The following is a 24,691-nucleotide window of genomic DNA, read 5'->3' as shown; positions in this document are numbered from 1 at the left end:
AACTAACATAAGTGGATCAGCATTGAACATTCTCTTCCTACACTGGAAGGGGTAGATCCTTTATTGATCATACATTATCTTCGTGTACAAATTCCTATACCCAGTAGAGCCCTTATAATTGTCCCTTGAGACTAAGAACTAAACCAAAGCATAGTTCAGTGTACACAAGATGACTATGATGACCTCAAGTCTAAGGATACTTGTACAATTATCACTATGTGAACAACTGCTGACACGTGAGTGAACTCCATCAGTTGTTCAGCTGTGTGAGTCATGTTCAGTGAACTTATTCTATAATAAGCACCTACATACTAGCTATAGTGTCACCACACAAATATCTATGAGAACAGACATCCTTCATAATGAAGCAAGTATAGTATGTACCGATCTTTGCGAATTATTAATTACCAGTTTGTAATCCTACGAACAGGAACTATTTAAGTTTAGAGTTATCATCTTTTAGGTCTCATTATTATGATCTCATCACAATCCATAAAAAGCTTTACTCTAAACTGTGGTATATCTTATTTAAACATTTAAATAGATAGAGCCCGCAATAAAAATAAAACAAGCCTTTTATTAATATCAATGAAATCAAAACAGATTATATAAAAGTTATTCCTAAATCCTCATACATGATTGGACTTAGGACATATCTCTTTCATCTCTATCCTCGAATATATCTGAAATTAATTCCTCATCCCACTTGTGTTCTCCTATTTCAAAAAGTGAGTTGAATGTAGCACCATGTAAAGCTTCGGAGTTAGTAGTAACAAATGCATTAGTCGGGTGTGGTAACCATGGATCTTTCAGCACACTAATTGTGGTACCATCTCCTACTAATCTTACAGCATCTGCCTTAAGAACATTTTGAGCCTCCATTATACTCCTCCATACAAAACTTGGACTTTCACCTAGTTTCGCACCTAGGTAATTACCAGTTGGGTAATATCTTGCTTTAAAAACCTTTGAAACCAGACTCTCAGTATTAATTAAGAGTCTCCAAGCTTATTTTCCCAGAAGTGCAATATTAAAATCGTGTAGATTCCGAAAACCCATTCCACCTGCTGTTTTTGGTTAGCACATTCTCTCCCAAGACATCCAATGGATGTTTTTATCCTTTTTCGCTGATCGCCACCAATATTTGCACATGACTCTTTCCATATCCCTACATAAGTCCACTGGCAACAAAAAAACTTGCATTGCATAGGAAGGAATAGTTTGTGCCACAGATTTCAAAAGGATCTCCTTACCCCCTCTCGATACACACTTGTTGTTCCAACTATTCACCCTTTTTGTGATGTTATCTTTCAGGTATCCCAACATAACACTTTTGTTTCTTCCAACTGAAATTGGGAGACCTAGATAGTGACTTCCATCCTCTGCTTCGTTAAAGTGCAGGACCCTACATATGTCTTATTTTGCTGCATTAGAAGCATTTCGACTGAAAAAAACACTTGATTTATGAGTGTTTATTTTCTGTCTTGATGCTCTTTCAAAAACATTTAACATTCTAACCACCGAAGATGTTGCTCCTAAATTCGCTTTGCACAAGATGTAAGAATTGTCTGCGAAGAGCATATGAGAAATGGTTGGAGCCCCTCTAGCCACTTTTATACCACCCAACAATCCGCATGCTTCATATCTCCTCATGATCGTAGAGAAACCTTCTGTGCAAATCAAAAACAAATAGGAAGAAAGAGGGTCTCCTTGATGGAGTCCTCTACTTGGTACAATATCACTAAACTCTTTCCCTGAGTTACAAATTTTGTATTTAACAGATGTAACACAAGTCATTAATCTATTAACTACTATTTCATTGAAACCCAACTTTTCTAAAATGGCACGAAGATAACCTCATTCCACCCTATCATAGGCTTTGCTCATGTCTAACTTGAGCGCCATCCATCCTTGTTTCCCTGCTGTTTTCCTCCTCATGTAGTGCATCACTTCATGCACTACCATTACCTTGTCAGTAATTAACCTGCCTGGTATGAAGGCACTCTGGTTCTCGGAAATAATCAAGCCAATAACTTCCTTTAATCTGTTAGCGAGAACTTTTGAGATGACTTTGTATATTATATTGCATAAACTGATGGGACGAAGATCTTGCATTATAACTGGGTTCGATTTTTTAGGCACAAGGACTATATTCGTGTCTGTCATCCTCTCCTCAAACATGCCCGTGTCTAGGAAATGTTGAACCACTCTCGTAATATCGTTACCCAAAATATGCCAATATTTTTGGTAGAACCCAGGACTCATCCCGTCCGGAACGGATGACTTGTCTGGATGCATGTGGAAAAGTGCTTTTTTAACTTCCTGGGAGGTAACAGGTTGTAAGAAACTATCATTGTGATCACCTGTTATAGGACTATGCATATACTCGACCACGCCTCTCCATTCCGTATCAGATGATTCAAATAAATCGTTGAAATATGTGATCATGAGTTCTTGAAGACCGGAGTCCCAATCAACATTATTCCCGGTTTCATCATTCAAAGAACTGATACGATTAGTTTTCCTTCTTGCTTTTGTACTTGCGTGAAAAAATTTGCTATTTGAGTCTCCTTCTCGTAACCACAGTTGCTTTGATCTCTGCTTCCAAAACACCTCTTGTTGTGTAAAGACTTCTGTCAGCTTTTTATTTTCGTCCTGAAACTGCTTAACTGATAATTCATCCCTTCGACCCCTCACCATTTTAATGATTTTCTTACTTTGGTCTATCCTTTTTTTGAAGCTACCCGTGATTTCTTGTCCCCAACTCGTCAGTGATTTAAAGCATTCCTTAAGCTTACTGCCAAACGTGATTAAAGAACTACTGGCTCACGTCTCTTCTACTATTTTTCCTCACATTGGTTCACGCAACCATGCATTAATCTTTTCTACTACTGGCTCAAGAAGAATTGGACAATGGTCAGATGTTGACACCTCCATGTTTGTTAGATTAGCATCTTGAAAACTCATTAACCATTCTTGGGATACCAAAGCTCTATCCAGTCGAATTTCCGTCCATTTGTTTGTACCCCGTCCCCGTTCCCATGTGAACTGGTAGCCACTTAACTCCATATCAGTTAGTCTGCAATCTTCTAGGACTTTTTGAAAACCTTGTATCAGCCATGTAGGATAGGGACGCCCCCCTTTTATCACTCTGAGTCGGGACATTATTCATATCTCCACTGAGACACCAGGCAAGTTATTATCCCTTTATAGGTTTCTGATCAAGTCCCAAGTAGATCGTTTAAAGTCAAGAAAACAAAGTGATTTTATTGTTTTAGAACTCTGTGTTTAGTCGAGTAGTTTATTGGGCTTTAAGGCCCATTTGTTTTTACTTTGTTATATTCACTTGAAATTTGTTTGTGTATGGTAGTTAAATATGATAAAGTGAGATGTATGTCCCATATTTTTATGATCTAACATGGTGTCTTCTTGTACCGTGTGACTAGAATTTGTTTAGGAATTAAATAATTGATTACGTTTTGCTCATTAAATTTTAGGATTGTTCATCTTATTAACTTCATAATTTAAGTGTCGATTTTGAGTTAAGTACTTTTGACTTGCTTTTAATTTTCGGAAAAGATATTTTATTTCTATTTTTGATTTCGTATACGATTTAAGAATTTGATTTCGAAATTTATAAGATATAAGTATTTGTAAATTTTTGAATCCAGTCTCTACGTTTTTGAACCCGTTCGTAATTTACGCTATAATTCCGGAACTACTCTTAGATACCCTTATTAGGCGCACAAGTGTGCAATTTTGGATACCTATTAAGGGCGCGTAATTATTGAATTTTAGATGCCGACCACTGGCAAAGTGTGGTATATTGAATAAGAATATGAATTAGATGCCGGCTACTGGCAAAGTGTGACCGTAGATCAAGATTGTGGTATTTATAAGAATTAGTATTTTGTTCCGTTTTACTCTGTTTTGATCTGTTATAAATATGCTCTATTCTGTTTTAAATTTTGAATTTTAAAATATAAAACTTTAGGTTGGATTTATTTTATAAAATGTTTTACAAAATTATTATTGATTTCAGAAAAATTGTTATATTAAAACACCCATTGTTTTTATGTTTAGCAGTTAGTCAATTTGTGCTTGCTGAATTTTGTAGGTCACCCCTTTTAATATTTCAGGTTCAGAATATTTATTTGGAGCATATTAAGAATAAGGAATGAGAACTATGTGGAGATATATGCTGCTTAGTTTCGTGCTACTTGAATTAGAATAAAGACTTTGTTTTTAGAGAATAAATTTGATTATCTGTTTAGACAATTATTATCAGATTTTTGGAGCCGCGTCTCTATTTTTATGATTTTGATTATTGAGTTTGACCGCTGTTTTGACCTTCGTTATATATTGAATTTTTCGATTAAAAGAATATGTTTTATTTAAGTCGTGTATTTAGATTTAATAGTCCGAAAAGTGCGGATTGTTACGATATGCATATAGGCATATGGGGATGCATTGTCAATTGATATTTCAGGCGGCCACTATTTTGGGTATTTAATCTCATAAAGTGATTATTTTAGTATAACACTCATAAAAATGTAGAACGAGCTTATTTAGCAAAAAAAAAAATAATAAAATAAGTTTCAAAACAATAAATCCAGTTTCCGGCCAAGTAATTAAATTTTAAATATGTGTCCTTTACACATGTCCAAGTAATTATATAGTATATTTAATGTATAAAGAAAATTTATTTATACTAGCTAAGTATATATTATTTAAAATAACAATTTTATATTATAAGGTCTAAAAACAAACGGACAAACCTGAACAAAATTCTTAACCTTTCTAATTATATTTTAATTAGAATTATTAATATCTTAATAGCATAAACGTCGTGGTTTTTGCACCAAAATGGTGGAAAATAGGAGAGAGCTCGTACATTTTAGGTGACGTTAGTTATTAAAATTTATCAAAAGACTATTAACGCACCCTTATTTTAGACAACCACCGTATATTTCTATTATTTCTTAAAATTAGTAATTGTTTTTTAATAAGTTTTTGAAAGGTTTTAAAAAAATTTTTGAAAGATTTTAACAATTTTTTTTAAAAGGTATTAAACGACTAAACGAAATTAGTTTGGCTTATAATAGTACAGACTAGTACAAATATGTCTTTTGCTACAAATTATCAATAGCTTGTTATAGTACGCTATGCTTGACCAGTAACTTCAAATTTTCGGTTTCAGACTCGATTCTTGTGGAGAAACTATGCTCCGGGGCTCCGGCCACTAGTTCCTATATTCAAATTAGTCTGTCTCACAAAAATAGGTAATTGTGGACGGAGAAAATGGTGATTGACCGATTGTAATAAGGGCCTGTTTGGCAATTCCGATAAGCCAACTTATTGGCTTATAAGCCCGTAACAGCTTATTGACGAGTGTTTGTCGACCCAACTTATAAGTTAAATTTACAACTTATAAGCTGATAAGTTGAATGTTAGTAACGACGTACTTTTTCTCAACTTATTTTTTATTTTTCAATTTTTTATCAATTTTAGTTTAAAAATATACTTTTAAAATGTTAATCAAACTTTAATTTATATAAATTAAGATAATTATATTTAAAAATTATTTATTTTAGTTCATTTAGATAAAAAAAATCTGACTTATAAGTTAAATTATCCAAACACTTATATAACTTATAAGCATTTATTAACTTATCACTTATCCGTCACTTATTCGATTTAAGTCATAAGTTACTTATTTTAAGATTTCCCAAACGGGCACTAAGTATTCATCGATGTTCAGAAAGCAGTCTTTTCATTTGCTCTTTCTTTTATGAAGCTTGTTTCAATTTTGGCTACGTGTACACAAGACAGTGAGCACCTGCATTTTTTTTTGGGATAATTTTACATAAATCTTTCAAAGCTTAAATTTCAATGTGCACCCGGGAAGTTGGATGAAGGGGCGAGAATCAAACTCTCTAAACTTATCCCTGGCACTTGAAGCAGCTGCCTCCATGGATGTTGCCTTAATTTTTAACATGCAGTTTGCTTTGTAACTACTCCCTCCGTCCCAAAAAACATTCTCTATTTTAACTTTTTACACTATTCATGATAAACGATTAACTACTAATTTATGTCTAATCTATAAGATCAAATAGAGTCACTCATAAAAAGAGTCACTCATGAGTAATCTTATTGGATTCGTATTTATGAGTACCTTAATACAATACAATGAAGTTTTTATATTTAATACTAATACGAAATTAAAAATATTAACAATCAAAAGTGTACATTGACAAACCTGTCAAACACAAATAGGAAAAGTATTTAGGGACCGGAGGGAGTACCAATTATGAAAAGGAAAACCAATTAACGGAATGAAATAAAGTACAAAAGGGTATAATTATACAAATGTAGGTTGCAATACAAATACAAAGTTTTCAGCAGAATTTGTAAGAATTAAAACAATATTTGTTCCAGATCATCACGGCACATAACCTTTAGAAGTGGCCTTCAAAAGTCACCAGAGTTTCAAAATTCAGAAAGTTTGAAGTTCTACTCATATCTTACCTGAAAGGTACCTTGCTAGAGAATTGATTGGCTTGTTGGGTTGAGTACTGGCATCTTTCATTCCTCCACGCCTTATTTTGATCCGTACAAGGTAGTCAGCTGCTATCCAAGGGAAGCTTAACATTACAGTCTCCTTGTCATTAGCATCAGGGTCTTGCAAGTCCAGTGACATCTTCACCCATTCGGGATGGTAAGTTACCTGGTACCATGCTGATGCCTTGTGTTCATATGCTGCATTCTTTTCATCATTTGAAAGGTCATCAAAATCAGCACCCATATGCTCAAAGACCCTCCTGAACTCCTTTTTCAAAGCGTTGTACGCATTTTTAAGTCTCTCTTTTAGTTCACCTTGCTTCTTACTACTATTTTTTGGCATAGACCAAATGTGTCCCGTTACAACCTCTTCTTCCTTGTTGACCTTATACTGTCCTAGAAGGCTATTTAACTGTTCATCGTAAGAGCACTTAATTCCCCATGCATCATTGATGAAAGTTGTCGATCCTGGTGTCTCGAGATCCGTGTCATAAGGAATTTCTCTAGGAAGAAAATTAATCTCCATAGAATCTGTCAAATCAATTTCATAATTATCTTTGATTTTGCGATAAAGCCTGCCTAATATTTTAGTAGATTTGTATGACTGAAAATCCTCTTTTCCCATAAAGTCTGGGTACAATTTGGGTTTTAGATGAGATGGCATGTTTATAATTTTTCCAGTTTTTGGGAAATCAACTGCTTTGGCTGCAAGCTCTGCTAGAACATGGCAGTTCTCATCCATTGCTCCATAATCGCTGCTATCAGCATGAACCACATGGGCATTGCAGATGGTACCTAGGCTTTCATTGACCATGTTTCTAGCGAAGAAATCTGAAACGTCCTGTAGTTTCAAAATTTAGAATTTGAGCTACCCTTTAAAAATAAAAAGATACATCATCTTCTCATATGTGTCTCTAAGCAACATAACGACAATTACGAGTTTGTGACCAAAGATAGGCTATTACTATAAATCATAAATGATAAATAAATGTCCTTGGCATAAATCATCGAGTGACCAGGTCAGAAGCAATTCAAAACAATATCATAGTAGTGTAACATTTTTAAATCATCTAGAATTCTACATGTGAAAAATACAACTTACAATGACAATTTTAGCTGGACAATTAGACAGTCAACTTCCATTGTACTAAAAAATACTATATTGTTCTGTCTGTGATTTAGAGACAGTTTTGTACCACAAGTACTACCACATCATTGCGCTTCTTTTTTTTAGAAAACTTCATGTTAGAGAACATTACAAATTGGAAACATAAAGTAAAGATGAGAGTATCCTATGTGACATGAGCCAAACAGTACTTATCATACTTTTAACAATCAGTCATACACACTAAATGTTATTATTGGTACATAGATGATAGAACAGTAAAACCTTTTATCTCATTTATATGTTCCCTAAATAGATAAAAAAGGTATGATTCTTAAGCATGGCATTATTTAAAATTTTAAATGTAATAGTCGTGCCATTGAAAACTTGATGCACAATAGGAATTTCAAATTTGTAAAAAGCATCTCGTTAATTTAATCACGATAAATAATTTTATTCTGTCAGGGATATTTTAATCATGATTAATAATTTTATTCTCTCGGGAATATTTCACAACAATTATAAGTTTGGGTAAAGATAACTTTAAAATTGACACTTTAAATATATCTGTATCACTGGTTAGGTTTTGGTGATTAACTCGCACAGACAACAGTTTCCAAGGATCTTCAAAAATTAACTTCAGAGCAATTTACCAACATATGCAAAATGATTACCTTAAGGTTAACATCTCGCTTCAACTCTTTGGCTTCTGCAGGGGTGTAATCCATTGCTGGCCAGCTCGCTTTACCAGGCGGAACAAGATTCTCATCCCAAGTGACAAAGTAAAGATCGCCATCAAGGTCACTTCCAGACGCTTCATTTGTATGAGGTCGATCTCCTTTTTGCGGAAATACCAGGCAATCATAAAGATGATGCAAGCTGGGAACATCTACCGCCTCTAGAATGCGCACATCTCCAGGATGTAGACAGGGGTTCTTTGCCACCACAACAAGGCCCTTAATTACTTGTAAATCTCTTTTTGTCTCCGAAAACTCTGAACCATGTTTCACAAAGCAGTTTTCAAGTGAAGGATTTGACACTTGAACAAAGCACTGGCCTTGTTCAAGTATTGCTAGCTCATCCAGACACCCCATTAACCACCTTCCTGAAGAAACATAAATCCTAGCCTTTTCTCTGAGGTCCCCAAACTGTGCAGCTCTTATACTTGTTAGCATGCCTCTTAAATGAGGTTCATTTTGAGGCTTGAAACCAGCACTTAACATTATAGCAGCCGTGTTTCCTTCTTCAGCACACGAGGAAGTAACAACATCGAAAGCTATGTCTGCACTTACAAGCATCTGATTTAGTTTAGATATCATTGACTCCTGCATATCCCAAAATACTTTATCACTGACGTTCAAAGCTGAAAGTAAGGTTATAATCTGCCTATTTAAGAACCCAGGCTGATAACGAGTCCAAGAACAGATTTCAAGAATAGTGTGGTTGGACACAAACTTGTTCATGCTTGACCTCAAAGAAAGATGGATCCCACTTTTACTGGCTGGCCAACAGGCAACAACACCTTTGCAGCCACCATATCGTATCTGATAGGCACACGGAGGGCTTACATTCAATTGCAATCTCTGTGCAACTTCCATTGCAAGATCATGTGATATCTTGCCAATTCCATCAGAAAAATCATATCCATTCCTCATGATATCTGCAAGCTCAGAATCTACGTGGTCATGAGGAACATCAACAGTTGCATAAGTAGAAGAGAAGCACAGGCCCATTCTAGCAGCACACTTTGCAACATTCTTGTTGGTGAAGCGGCCCATCCAATTCGAAACATCAAGCACAGAAGTGTTCTGGTCCCCAGCAAAAAACCAGGCAGACCGATCCCTTAGTTGATTAGCTGAGAAGGCCAAAAAAGAGTACTTCCGACCACATAAATGGAATCCATCAATTATTATATCCTTCATCCTTTTAAACACTAAGGTTTTTTGGGCATTCACATTTGATGTGATGTCTCTCACAATAGGAGCAGGATAGTAGGTGACAACATTCTTATTTAGTGTCTGCATGCCATCATCCATAAAGGTAACCCGTATAAATCGATCAGCAACTGATTTATAGTGCCTAAGAACCCTATTAGAAAGTTCAACTTCTGGTGGAAGACAGTAAGCTCTTGTCGGGGTGATGATTAACCTTCTAACTTCAACAATATCATCCAACTCTCTGGTTCTTAAGAGCTTAGGATTTTTCAACAACCAATCCTGAACATTTTTCATCCTTTCACATGCATTAAAATAAGGACGCTTGGTGGAACATATATGTTTCAGTGCGGCAATATTTACTTCCTCCTTTTGGGATTTTAATAAATTAAAGAACTGATCTGACAATGTGTGCTGACTGAATATGCCTTTATGCAGTACAGCATTCACCAAAAACAAGGTTTTAAAGTTAATACCTTCCTTAAAGTGTATACAAAATAATGGATCAGGCAACGGCATTCCAAAGTCAGGTTCATCTTGTATAGTAAGTTGTGTCTGCAAATCTCTGATAGAAACCCTTTGCTCTTTCAGGTATTGCATAGCCTTCCTCAACTTCAAGCCATGGCGTGGTTGGATCAGCATTCGATATATATTACACCGCCCGATAGCACCGCTCCTAGTAAAATCTGTGGTCCGAATCCAAGGATCATCATCATCCAAAATATCAAATGGAACTGATTCTTCGATATCATCATCTGCAGTTCTATAGTACAGCTTTGGAGAGGAATCCAAATGCAGCAATAAAATTAAGTGTGATGTATCACTATAATTTTTCATCCATTGTATGTCTCTGACCAAGAACTCAACCTTAAAATTACACTTTATTACAGTATGGTTTCGTGTACCCAGGAAAGAAAAAGCAGTGTCCATTGTAAAAACGAACTTGCAAGTTGCATCAAAGGGGTCCACAAGAAAATCTACACCAGTAGGCGGGCCTCTCCAACCAACAAAAAACTTATCTTTGCTAACCCAGCTTCCAATCTCAATACGGACATCTGGTAATTTAAAGGGCGCCTTGTCTCTCCTGCTCTGATTCATGCGATGTGGATTTCCAGGCCCTAAACTAATCTTTAAAGGATTATATCCCAGTATAAGCTCTCCACACCCAGCAGCATCGAGAGCTGATCTTGCTGAATCAGGAATTGCAAAATGCACAAATGCATGTGGGATCACATTATCGTACGAATCTAATCTTTTAAGTTTTGTAGTGTCAATTGCAAACTCTGGATACGTTTCAAAAGGTGTCGAAGAGGTCTTTAATCTACATCTCCAAACAATCCCCACATTTTCTTCAAAGTAATCCAGAAGGGTCTTTGCAGTTACCGAATAATCAAATCCACCAACACTGATTTGAGTAACTACCACTTCTCTTTCACTTTCTTCAGACCCCATTCTTTTAACAACCGCAACTACAATCCACGATCCTCTGAAATTCAATCCTTACTTCAACCTGGCACCCTAGGTAACATAAACTAATTACATACAATTTAAAATTATCTCTCAACTTACAAGATGATAAATAACAGTATTGTCTAAACCTTAACCAATAAACTAAAAGTAACATCAAAATTATTCGAAAAAACACCCTCCAACAGATGTATCGAAACCAATACATTACATGTTAACCATAAAATGAAGTAAAACATAAAAATCATAACAAGAAAATTAGTCTAGAATGAAGATAAATTTCATAAAAAATCATCTAAACCCTTAAAACATCAATGGGTTTAATACTTTAATCAATTACAACATAAGCAATCAATACAGATAAGATCAAGTTCGGAACTTTAAGCATAAACAATCAACACAGATATGTAAGATAAAACAAGAAATCAAACAAGAGTAAAAAACACAATAAAACTTCACGAATTAAAAAGGGCTACTAAAAATATACATACACGTATATGTACAGATTATCCCTTTGTTGGGGTGGATCTTCAAGAAAACACAAGCTCATTCGAGAGAGTGAGAAAAAAGTACTAAGAAGGCAATGAAGAGCCCCACCACTCTGTTCTTTTAGAATGTTTTGTTTTTTAATTTATAATTAAATGTTTTGCTTCTTGAGGAAGCTTTTGTGTGTGCTGTAAAATGTTTAAACAGAGAATAAAATAACAATAGTAACAATTTTATAAATTAGAAAAGTATGTTTATCTTCACGCGGGAAGTACGTTGTCAATAAGCGTGTGAGAGAGTGAGAGGTGGGTTTTTTTTTCTTTCTATTTTATGTGAATTTATTATCAAGTGAAGTTCAAAAATCTTCCTCACCAAAAAAGATGTTCAAGCTTTTAGGGTGCCTTTTAATTTTTTTATTCAGATTATGTTTTAGATGTATAACCTGTTTTTTCTTTCATTACAAAAATATGATTTTTAGAATTTATATTAAAAAATATACTCACTCCGTCCCTTCCATTTATTTAAATTTGGGTTGAATACGGAGGTTAAAAAATATGAAAAAATACTGGAGAAAAGTTAAAAAATTGAGTAAAACAGTGAGATCGATTAAAATTTCATGTCTAAAGTGGGTTTAGTGAGATAAATAGTGCATGTGATTACTTTTTATATTATAACAACTTTATTATTTTTGGACATTTTTGAAATGTAAAGAATTAGAAGGGTCATCTCAAAAAGAAAATTGTAAATAAATGAGAGGGACAGAGGGAGTATGTGCGATCTATATTTTTTTTTATCTTTTCATGGAACTAAAAGTATTAAAATATCAAATTGTAGTTATCACAATATGATAAAATTAACTAATTTTATTCAAATTTAAGTTTGATTTCCACCCTCAAGTAATAACCCTGAGATGGAAACAAATAGGGGTTATTTTTGTAAATACATGAGGGAGATTCAACTATTACAAAATGTCATCCAACATTTGTATGGAAAAATGTTATAATCTTAGGTAAGATACATGAGATTAACCCCAGGCCCAATTTTCTCATAATATAATTGATTCCACTCTAAGTCGGGTTCATTTTTTTTTTTTATAATTTTGACATTCTTTCACACTTTGGGGTTTAGAATCGAAATACATTATAATATTACATGAAACGGAAAAAATATCTATATCATCAACATTAATACTTTCGCGATCTAATTATTTTTCATTATGTACATAATTTAAGGAGAATTCATAATTTTTAAGTACCTTAACTTCTATGGAAGCATATGGAACTTGAGTGACAATATCCTCTTCTAAACACTCACACTTCAGGGGTTTCATCATAGCTACTTCAAGGGTTCGTACCTCTCATAATGTAATACTAGTTATGGGATATAATGCGGAAAACTTCCACTTTCAAGACACGATTTTAAATCACCAATCAATTCTTCCAGAATTAATTTATGAATAGGAAGTTCAATCTCGCTAAAGCATTGAACACATGTATTTATGAGTTGATAATATGTTTGGAACTGCTAAAAGCATCTAACATTTAATTAGCAATATTTTGCATATGACTAATTATTTGAACTTCAATTTTATACTGATTAGTATGTGGATCGAAGCATTTAGTTCTGAAGGATTCTATCACTTATGAAAAAATTTAATTACTCCAAATGAAAATAATGTGCAGTAATCAAAATAACAATCACCATTATAAGTAGTAAAAATATCCACATTTAACGGTTCAAGAAATCTTATAATAGGCGGTGAATCAAAACCAACATATATACATATCCTTCTTCGTGGTCCCATATTTGATCTTTGTTTGGTGATGCAATAGGAACATATATAAAACTACCAAAAATCTTAAAATGAGTATTATCATGAATTTTATCAAGGGCTAATTGATACGCAGATTGTTTATGATAGGCAGATAGCCGAGCCCTTATTAGATTCATGACAAGTAATATAGCATGACTCCACACATAGGAAGGTAGGTTGATTATAATAATTAAGGGACAGACAATAAGTTGTAAGTCTTTATCAAAGACTCTGCCAAACCATTCTGTGTATGTACATAAGCCACTGGATATTCGACTAAGATAATTACCGACGTACAATAATCATTAAAAGTTGAGGACGTGAATTTTTACGACATTATCTAAAAGGAAAAGTCCAGGATAACTTTGTGACTTCATTGATTAAATGAGATGATTATCTCCTTCACCATCAGGATTGTCATCTGCCTTAATCATCTCTCAAATCATTATAAAATAATCAGTATTTTTTTAAATCTTCACATTTTTTTCTCTAAATTTCACGAAAGATTGTAGATATGGGTGTCCAACCCTCCCCTCTTTTCATTTTGAGGGCCTTCATATCCTCCTTATAGTTATTTTTAAGATATCAACCGAAGAATTTAAGTCCCTCGAGATTAGCGTCAATACATGCACCGAAACACCTTAGGATAACTTGTTATTTGAGGAAAAAGTCTTTGTTATCAAACTAAAAATACCTGTGTCACGCCACTATAAGTTTTTTAAAATTAGTGATAGTTAAAATATTGTATATAATAATGTTCATTAACATTACTCATTTCGTTTAAATTTACAACATTATCAATTATATCAACATTATTTGAATCAAACTCTTAGGATAACAAACAAAAATTTTCAAAACAAAATAAGGGGAAACTTAATGATTTGATTGATAATGTTGATTTTATTGGTAATGTATTAAATTTAAACACAATGATTTATGTTAATAAATTTTATCATATACAATAAATTAAATATTAAAAATTAAAAAAATTAGTATTACGCCTTATTTATTTATTTATTTATTTTTTATCGTAGGTAACCCGCAGCTGATAAGTGGCATTTTATACCACTTAGAACGTCTTAAAATGGCTTAAATTGGTGTCTTGAAATCAAGTATTTTGTGTATTTGATGCGTTTTTCTAATGTTTATGCATTTCAGGGTTTTAGTTGCATTTCGGGGGAGGAATCATCAAGAATAAGCCTTGGCATGTGTTCACCATTGCGAGAGGAAAGAAACGGGCAGATTACGGCGAAGAAACGGAGCAAAATCAGATTTTTTCCAGTAGAGGTCTGAGCGCCCGCTCAGCATTGCTGAGCGCCCGCTCAGCTATGCTGAGCGGCCGCGCAGGGTCGGGAAAAAAGACAAATTATTTTAGGACTTCTACTTCTGTTTGGTTTCCACTTCTATGTAATCTGAGTTTTATGGGACTATTATATATGTAGATTTGAGACGTTTTCACAAGTGTGGATTGAAAAAGATTGTGTTTTTACGCAATGAGCGAAGGAGATAAGGAAGAAGACCGATTTAGCACACCGCAACGAAGAGGAAGCATATATTCTTGTGATTCTTGTTTCGTTGTAACGTTGGATGCTAGTTTTCTTGCTTTGAACTTATTTACTCTTGTGACGTACTCTGTTTTAATATAATTAGTTTAGTTATTATTTTCTTGTGTTTGTTTATCATGATTTCATATGAACCCATGATGACGATAAGTGCTATTATGGGCTAATCGTGATCATGGGGTTGCAATGGATTTATTATGGAATTCTTTAGTAATTGTTTAATACTTTAGTGTGTGATGATTGCATGATATCTAGTATTGGTTGTGCGTATTCGTCTTATGTGCGTCGCGAACATATAAGATAGGGTGTTAATCTCTTGTGAAGCGACGGTGGATCTTGAGATTTAGAACTTGCCATGCTAGCATAGGTTCATATATGTTGTGCATGATTAGTGGGTAACTCTAACAGTTTTATTTGCCCTATGTAATCAAAAGGAATAACTTGTGCTTAAATCGTTGTGTTGTCAATTTCTGTAGACATATAGGAACTCAACATAATTGATGACTATTCAACTTCTATCTTAATTGTGGATGCTTGGTAGAATAATATTAGTACAATGAAAGTTGGCTTTTATCAGTTTCGTGTTATTCGATTAATATCATCACTGTCACATGCTAAAGGTAATAGCAATGGCTATAGAAGGAAGTAATAATGAAGTTGTGATCTCATGAGTGTTTTATTATTGATAAATTGAAGTGTTAGTTAAGTGGTTAATTAAGTAGTTAATTGTAGTTAATATTTAATCAACAATTTTAAGTGTTATTATCTTAACATTGAGAAGTAATCATACATTGGTGAGTGAGTTAAATTAGACAATAATTAAGTCTGAGTCTCTGTGGGAACGAACTAGAAAGTATTCTATATTACTTGCGAACGCGTATACTTGCGTGAATATTAGCGCGTGTTTTCGCCCTAACAAGTTTTTGGCGCCGCTGCCAGGGACTCGGCGTATTTGTTTAGTTTATGTACTTACCATCATTGGTCATTAGGACTCAGTGATTAGGACGTATTAGTTACTTATTTTTTTTCGGTTGTGTTTCAGGTACTTTAGCAAGCGTTTATGCAAACTCGTTCTCGTGCTCGCAAGAGGACTTTAGATACAGCTGAGGAGACAGACGAAGTTCTTGATATTCCGGAGAAGTTAGATTTTGAGGATTCGGATTCAGGAACTGAGCAGAAAGAACCAGTAAACATGGGAGATCGTATTGTTCAAGCTGATCCAGCTCTTATGGATTTTTCTCGGCCTAAAATTGATGACATTCAGTCAAGCATCCTTCATCCGGCTATTCAAGCTAACACCTTTGAAATCAAGTCGGGCACTATTCAGATGGTGCAGAATTCTGTTTCTTTTGGAGGAGCGGCAACTGAAGACCCCAACATGCACATAAGGAATTTTGTCGAGATCTGCAGCACTTTTAAGTATAATGGCGTGACTGATGAGGCTATCAAGTTGAGGCATTTCCCATTCTCACTGAGGGACAAGGCTAAAGACTGGTTACATTCTGAACCAGCTGGGTCCATCACTACATGGTAAGATCTTGCGCAAAAGTTTCTGGTGAAGTTTTATCCGATGGCAAAGACTGCTGCTATGAGGAGTGCTCTTACTCAGTTTGCGCAGCAACCTACAGAATCTATGTGCGAGGCTTGGGAACGCTACAAGGAAATGTTGAGAAAATGTCCACATCATGGAATGCCGGATTGGATGGTGATCACTGGTTTCTATAATGGTTTAGGGGCCCAATCTCGGCCCATGCTCGATGCAGCAGCTGGAGGCGCCTTATGGGATAAAAGCTATACTGAGGCGTATAATCTTATAGAGACGATGACTGCAAATGAGCATCAAAACCCAACTCAGAGGATGACGTCAGGCAAGGTAGCAGGTATTTTGGAAGTTGATGCAGCCACCGCTATTGCAGCCCAGCTCCAAGCGCTATCAATGAAGGTTGATTCTCTGGCTACATATGGAGTTAATCAAATAGCCATGGTTTGTGAGCTTTGTGCAGGTTCTCATGCTACGGATCAGTGTTCTCTTGTCAACGAATCTGTTCAGTATGTGAATAATTATCAGCGACAACAGCAGCCTGTGCCAGCGACCTATCATCCTAAAAACAGAAATCATCCAAATTTCAGCTGGGGGAATAATCAGAATGCTATTCAGCCACCATATCAGCAAGGAATGAGTAAACAGTTTAACCCACCTGGATTCCAGCAACCACAGCAGTATGCTACAAGGCAATCATATCCTCAACAGGGAAGTACAGCTACACCTACTAGTGCTGATTTTGAGGAACTTAAGTTGTTGTGCAAGAGTCAGGCGGTTTCTATCAAGACCTTGGAAAATCAAATCGGTCAATTAGCCAATGAAGTGCTCAATCGTCAACCTGGCACTCTTTCCAGTGACACGGAAGTACCAGACAGGAAGGAAGCTAAAGAGCAAGTCAAGGCTATTACCTTAAGGTCTGGAAAAGTGGCTGATGCTGAAAAGGCAAAAGAAGTAGAAGCTGAAATTAGAGATGAAGAATCTAAGCAAAAGGAGAAAGCGGCGGAACCAAGGAAGACTACTGTTGAACACACTCTTCCTGAGGCTAATACAGGGGAGAAACAGCTCTATCCTCCACCACCTTTTCCTAAGAGATTGCAGCAACAAAAGCTGGATAGACAGTTCGGGAAGTTTCTGGAGGTGTTCAAGAAACTTCACATCAATATACCTTTCGCTGAGGCTCTGGAACAAATGCCTAGTTATGCGAAGTTTATGAAGACTATTCTTTCAAGGAAGGTGAAACTGGATGACCTTGAAACCGTTGCTCTCACGGAAGAATGCAGCGCTGTTCTGCAGCAAAAGTTACCACCAAAACTGAAAGATCTAGGAAGCTTCACCATTCCTTGCACCATTGGCAATCTGACTTTTGACAAGTGCCTTTGTGATTTGGGAGCAAGCATTAATCTGATGCTGTTGTCGATCTTTAAAAAGCTGGATCTGCCTGATCCAAAACCCACATACATGTCGCTACAATTGGTTGACCGTTCCATTACTTACCCAAGGGGCATAGTTGAGGATGTGCTCGTCAAGGTGGATAAGCTCTTCTTTCCAGCAGATTTTGTTATTCTGGATTTTGAGGAAGATAAGAAGATTCCCATAATCTTGGGAAGGCCTTTCTTGGCTACTGGCCGTACCTTGATAGATGTGCAAAAAGGGGAACTTACTATGCGGGTCCAAGATCAGGATGTGACCTTCAACGTATTCAAGGCAATGAAATTCCCTACAGAAGATGAGGAGTGCTTAAAATTGGATATGATTGATTCTGCGGTTACTTCGAAACTCGATTGCATGATAATGTCTGATGCATTGGAAAAGGCCTTAGTGGGGGATTTTGACAGTGATGATGAAGATGGCAACGAGCAATTACAATATCTGAACGCTTCTCCCTGGAAGCGAAAGATGGACATACCATTTGAATCTCTTGGTACTTCTGACCTTAAGAACGCTGAAGGGAAGCTCAAACCATCAATAGAGGAAGCACCTACCTTAGAGCTCAAGCCATTACTTGAACACTTGAGGTATGTTTTTTTAGGTGATTCATCTACGTTACCTGTTATTATTTCATCTGACCTTTCAGGTAGTGAGGAAGACAAGCTCTTAAGGATTTTGAGAGAATTCAAATCGGCTATAGGATGGACCATAGCAGACATCAAGGGGATAAGTCCTTCATATTGTATGCATAAAATTCTGCTAGAGGAAGGTAGTAAGCCAACTGTGGAACAACAGCGAAGACTGAATCCCATCATGAAGGAGGTGGTGAAGAAAGAAATTCTGAAATGGCTAGATGCAGGCATCATTTATCCTATTTCTGACAGCTCGTGGGTGAGCCCCGTACAATGTGTACCTAAGAAAGGAGGTATCACTGTGGTCGTAAATGAAAAGAATGAGCTCATCCCTACTCGAACAGTTACAGGATGGAGAGTATGCATGGATTATAGAAAATTGAATAAAGCCACAAGGAAGGATCACTTCCCTCTTCCATTTATTGATCAGATGCTTGACAGATTGGCGGGTCATGAGTATTTTTGTCTTCTGGATGGTTATTCCGGGTATAATCAGATTTGTATTGCACCAGAGGATCAGGAAAAGACTACCTTCACTTGTCCATTTGGCACGTTTGCTTTTCGCAGAGTTTCGTTTGGGTTATGTGGCGCCCCGGCCACTTTTCAAAGATGTATGATGGTTATATTTTCTGACATGATTGGAAATAACGTCGAAGTGTTCATGGATGACTTCTCCGTCTTTGGACACTCATATGATGAATGTTTGAATAATCTGCGCGCCGTACTTAAAAGATGCGTGGAAACTAATTTGGTGCTCAATTGGGAGAAATGTCATTTTATGGTGCGTGAAGGCATTATCCTTGGGCATAAGGTCTCTAGCAAGGGTCTGGAGGTGGACAAGGCCAAGGTGGGAGTTATTGAAAATCTTCCCCCACCTAATTCTGTGAAAGGAATCCGTAGTTTTCTTGGTCATGCGGGTTTTTATCGGCGATTCATCAAGGACTTTTCAAAGATATCTAAGCCGTTGTGCAATCTGCTTGAGAAAGATGTGCCTTTCAAATTTGATGATGAATGTTTGGCAGCATTCGAGACTCTCAAGAAGAGTTTGATCACTGCACCAGTTATTACAGCACCAGATTGGACAGAACCATTTGAGATGATGTGTGATGCGAGTGATTATGCGGTAGGTGCGGTTCTGGGACAGCGCAAAAAAACCTCTTCCATGTGGTCTACTATGCGAGTAAGACTTTAAATGGTGCCCAATTGAACTACACCACTACTGAGAAGGAGCTTTTGGCTATAGTCTTTGGTTTTGAGAAATTTCGATCTTATCTGCTTGGTGCGAAAGTAACAGTATTCACTGATCATGCAGCTATTCGCTATCTAGTTTCCAAGAAGGATTCCAAGCCGAGACTCATTCGTTGGGTGCTTTTACTTCAGGAATTTGAGTTAGAGATCAAAGATAGAAAAGGTACTGAGAATCAAGTAGCTGACCATCTCTCTAGGTTGGAGAATTCTGATTCTACTTCACAAGATAGGACGTTAATCAATGAATCTTTTCCGGATGAGCAGTTGTTTACAATTCAGGAGGAAGAACCATGGTTTGCAGATATTGTAAACTATCTCGTCAGCAATATAATGCCTCCTAATTTGACATCCGCTCAAAAGAAGAAGTTTCTGCATGAGGTGAAGTGGTATATGTGGGATGAACCATATTTGTTTAGACAGGGAGCTGACCAGATCATCAGGAGATGTATCCCGTTCTGTGAGACGGAGGGGATATTACGAGACTGCCATTCCACGGTTTATGGTGGACACTATGGTGGTGAGAAGACGGCAGCTCGTATTTTGCAAGCAGGTTTTTTCTGGCCTACTTTGTTCAAGGATGCTCATCAGTTTGTTTTAAGGTGTGATCGTTGCCAAAGAGTGGGAAATTTGTCAAGGAAGGATGAGATGCCATTAAATGTGATGCTTGAAGTCGAGGTCTTTGATGTGTGGGGAATCGATTTCATGGGGCCTTTTATCTCGTCTTGCAATAATCAGTACATCTTGCTGGCAGTCGATTATGTCTCAAAATGGGTCGAAGTTAAAGCTTTACCGACAAATGATGCAAAGGCAGTGCTAAATTTTCTTCATCAGCAAATTTTCACAAGGTTTGGAACACCTCGGGTAATCATAAGTGATGAAGGATCGAATTTTTGCAACCGTAAGTTCACTTCTATGATGCAGTGTTATAATGTGAATCATCGAGTAGCTACTGCCTATCATCCGCAAATAAATGGTCAAGCGGAAGTGTCTAACAGAGAGATAAAGCGCATTCTAGAGAAGGTTGTTTGTCCGTCAAGGAAGGATTGGTCTTTAAAGCTCGATGAAGCTGTTTGGGCTTACAGAACAGCATACAAAACTCCACTTGGGATGTCACCGTTTCAGTTGGTGTACGGTAAGGGATGTCATCTACCTGCGGAGCTTGAGCATAAGGCCTACTGGGCATTGAAGAAGTTGAACCTGGATTTAGATGCAGCTGGTAAGAAAAGAATGCTTCAGCTTAATGAACTTGATGAATTTCGACTTCAAGCGTACGAGAATAACAAAATGTATAAGGAAAAGGTGAAGAGGTGGCATGATAGGAAGCTACATCCTAAGTTATTTGTGCCAGGGCAACAAGTTCTTTTATTCAACTCTCGGCTCCGACTTTTTCCTGGGAAGTTGAAATCAAGGTGGTCTGGACCTTTTATTGTCAAAACTGTGTTTCCACATGGAGCGGTGGAAATTTTTGAGAATGATCCGGACCAAGCATTCAAGGTTAACGGTCAGCGGTTGAAGCACTACTATGGGGACATGGCAAACCGAGAAGTGGTTAGTGCCATTTTGTTGACTACTTGAGAAGGGTACGAAACGTCAAGCTAATGATGAAAAAGAAGCGCTGCGTGGGAGGCAACCCATGAATTGTTGTTACAGGAACCCTTAGAAGTTAATAACCTATCCAAAAATACAAAAAAATCAGAAAACAGGGGCTGAATTTTTTTTTTTCCAGTGATCCCCTGAGCGCCCGCTCAGCTTTGCTGAGCGACCGCGCAGCAAGCTGAGCGCCCGCTCAGTTTTGCTGAGCGACCGCTCAGGGGTCGAGTACCAGAATTTTTTTTACAGTTCAGAAAAGAAAAACACAAAAACAGTTTTAGCCCATAAACCCACGATTTGTTACCACTACCCCATCATTTTACCCCTTAATTCCCAAACCCTAATCTACTCCACACCCTATATATACATACACCTATCCTACATATCTCCCACAAAACTTCCTACACCTAAACCCTCTCACAAACATCAAAAATCAGTTCTTACACACTTTTATTCACGAATCAATAGCACCCAAGAGAGTACGCACTATTGACAGCAGCAACACAGTTCCTACTGCTGATTCATCGAGGGGTACTGCTGCAAGGCCTCGGTTAACTGACAGAGCCGCAGAGGAGGAGTACACTAGGCTGTTGGGGAAGCCGATTCTGAAGGAGAGGGGGTTTTTACCATCAGGGAGGGACGGTGAGTTGCTGCCCATGATTGCAGAGAAGGGGTGGATAGCTTTTTGTGAGTCACCCGAAGCGGTACCGATGAGCGTTGTTCGCGAGTTCTACGCGAACGCGAAGGCCGAAAAGAATGGGTTTTCTTTGGTCCGAGGGCTGACGGTTGATTATCATCCTGCGGCGATTCGCCGTGTGATTGGACAGCGAGAGAGGAAGCCCGAGGAGGAGAACTGGAATGAAAAGACTGCTGAGGATTTTGACTTGGATTTGATTTGTGCGACTCTCTGTCGACCGGGCACAGTTTGGACCTGCAGGACCGGCACTAATGAGTATCGTCACTTTCCGGCGATCGCCATGAACAGGTATGCCCATGCATGGAATGCATTTATTTGTGCTAATATTTTGCCTTCTTCGCATGCACACGAGGTCACAGTTGAGAGAGCACAGTTGTTGTGGGGAATTCTGAATGAGAAATACTATGTGGACCTTGGTGAGTTTATCTACCAAGGAATTCTGAAGTTTTTGAGGGGAGTGAAGCATATGAACATCCCTTATGCATCTACGGTTACGAAGCTATGCCGAGCAGTGGGAGTGAACTGGCCGGCTCATGAGCAGTTGCAGTTGCCAGCAGCTCCGATTGATTCTGGCACTCTGAATGGGATGCAGGAGTGGACCGGTGGTGAGCCTGAGGAGCATGGGCTGGGTTATCGTCTTCCAGGAGGGCGTCCAGCACGAGGTGCTACTATGGCTAGGCCAGGGCGTGATGAGGCTGGTTCTTCGAGAGCTCAGGAGGGTGCTGGGATGGTTGATGCCCAGTATAGGAGGCTTTCACGGCGGATGGATGCCATGTATGAGACGCAGAGCAGGTTTGCTCAGGAGCTCACCCTTGCGTTAGGGACTGCTTTTCGAGGCCTTGGAGCTGATATCCAGTGACCAGTTTTTGGTGAGGACTCTGCATACCCGCCGCCTGATACTCCACCCACTGAGGGTGATGATGATGATGACTCCGAGTAGGTATACCCTGTGTTCCTTTCTACTACTTTCACTGAGGACAGTGAAGATTTTTAGTTTGGGGGTGGTAGTTAAGGAATATTGTGTGTGTGTCATATAGTTGCATATTCATGATAGTTTAGTTCATATAGTTGCATAATTTATGCCATATAGTTTTTTTTTATGAATGTCATGTAGCTCATGCATTTACCATGATCCTTTTTGTAATGATTTATCGACTGAATTGTGATATTGATGTGAGTGTAGTGATAGCATTAAAGTGATATTAAGTCGTGTAGGTTGATATGCATGCTAGAAACAATTGTAAGTCCACTAAGTCTTAGAGAATGCGTAAGGGCTAGATTGTTGTTATGATTTGGTTGTTTTCAAGGTCAATCTACTTATTAGGCTTAGAATTTGATTATAGGTTCTTAGTGATAAAGGCATGAAAAAGAAAAAAAAATTTAGAGAAAAAAAAATATGGAAGTTGTTGCTAGTTGTGGCTAGGCGTCAAATGGCTAGTAGCCGGCTCGCATATGGTGCGAGTAGTCTAGGGTTGAGCAAGATGGAGCGAAACGCACTGGCTCAGAAGTTATTAAAAAAAAAAATTAGTTTGTGCATAATTGATCAAGAGTGTGCTCTTTGGTATTCGAGTTATTAAGTTCTTAGGGGACTTTGTGCCTAGTGACCTAAGGCTTTTAGAGTCTGGGATCCGCTAACCTAACGCTCGTTACATGGATACCATTGTATAAATCTTTTGTGGACCTCACTCATTGCACGGTCAAATAAGCATTTGAGTTGTAAATAAAAAGCACGATTCCGTAATAAGCTCCAGAGTTCTTGTAGTGTTGTATATCACTTTGTGCCTAGAATTTTTATTCTTTGTATAATCGTAGGATTGCCTTGAGGATAGTCTAGTAATAGTAATTGGTCTAGTTCCGAAGCATATCTGTTAAGCATTTGCACACACCACGTTTCTGGCTGTATGTCCGTTTGCATGAGTTTATTGATCTTTAGTTGTCTAACTGCATTCGTTGAGATGTGGCAATTTGGTTGGTTAATTGTAGTAAGGGGGATCGCTGCATTTTCATATAGATTGCATTCATGCATGTTTTTATTTATTTTTGAGTCTGTGACGCTTGAGGACAAGCATCGATTTAAGTTTGGGGGTGTGATAAGTGGCATTTTATACCACTTAGAACGTCTTAAAATGGCTTAAATTGGTGTCTTGAAATCAAGTATTTTGTGTATTTGATGCGTTTTTCTAGTGTTTATGCATTTCAGGGTTTTAGTTGCATTTCGGGGGAGGAATCATCAAGAATAAGCCTTGGCATGTGTTCACCATTGCGAGAGGAAAGAAACGGGCAAATTACGGCGAAGAAACGGAGCAAAATCAGATTTTTTCCAGTAGAGGTCTGAGCGCCCGCTCAGCATTGCTGAGCGGCCGCGCAGCAAGCTGAGCGCCCGCTCAGCATAGCTGAGCGGCCGCGCAGGGTCGGGAAAATAGACAAATTATTTTAGGACTTCTACTTCTGTTTGGTTTCCACTTCTATGTAATCTGAGTTTTATGGGACTATTATATATGTAGATTTGAGACGTTTTCACAAGTGTGGATTGAAGAAGATTGTGTTTTTACGCAAGGAGCGAAGGAGATAAGGAAGAAGACCGATTTAGCACACCGCAACGAAGAGGAAGCATATATTCTTGTG

The 24,691-nt window shown here is 37.4% G+C and overlaps 2 protein-coding genes and 1 non-coding gene across 4 annotated transcripts; all 3 read right to left on the bottom strand.

Moving 5' to 3' along the window:
• Positions 1-645: 645 nt before the first annotated feature.
• Positions 646-1,797, bottom strand: LOC141719436 (uncharacterized). The gene is made up of 3 exons (XM_074521813.1): positions 1,519-1,797; positions 1,056-1,181; positions 646-966 (listed from the first exon to the last, which is right to left on the bottom strand). Exons 1-3 carry the CDS (start codon positions 1,795-1,797, stop codon positions 646-648), a joined length of 726 nt encoding a protein of 241 aa, XP_074377914.1.
• A 4,539-nt stretch (positions 1,798-6,336) lies between these two features.
• Positions 6,337-11,697, bottom strand: LOC141720711 (RNA-dependent RNA polymerase 6-like). Of its 2 annotated transcripts, none has more exons than XM_074523302.1 (3): positions 11,559-11,697; positions 8,341-11,118; positions 6,337-7,402 (listed from the first exon to the last, which is right to left on the bottom strand). In XM_074523302.1, the coding sequence occupies exons 2-3, from the start codon at positions 11,050-11,052 to the stop codon at positions 6,518-6,520; spliced, it is 3,597 nt and encodes a 1,198-aa protein (XP_074379403.1). In that variant the 5' UTR covers positions 11,053-11,118; positions 11,559-11,697; the 3' UTR covers positions 6,337-6,517. The 2 variants fall into 2 exon arrangements, with proteins under 2 accessions (XP_074379403.1, XP_074379404.1); XM_074523303.1 differs by having other exon boundaries at positions 8,341-11,110; positions 11,559-11,693.
• Positions 11,698-16,513: 4,816 nt separating this feature from the next.
• On the bottom strand, positions 16,514-16,620 carry LOC141722361 (small nucleolar RNA R71). Its single transcript, XR_012575380.1, has one exon. It is a non-coding gene; the product is annotated as a small nucleolar RNA R71 (small nucleolar RNA).
• Positions 16,621-24,691: the final 8,071 nt, after the last annotated feature.

This window comes from Apium graveolens, chromosome 4 (genome assembly GCF_009905375.1).
Source record: "Apium graveolens cultivar Ventura chromosome 4, ASM990537v1, whole genome shotgun sequence".
NCBI lineage: Eukaryota > Viridiplantae > Streptophyta > Magnoliopsida > Apiales > Apiaceae > Apium > Apium graveolens.
Note: the sequence above shows the minus strand (reverse complement) of the source record. Positions and strands in the feature narration are given on the sequence as shown.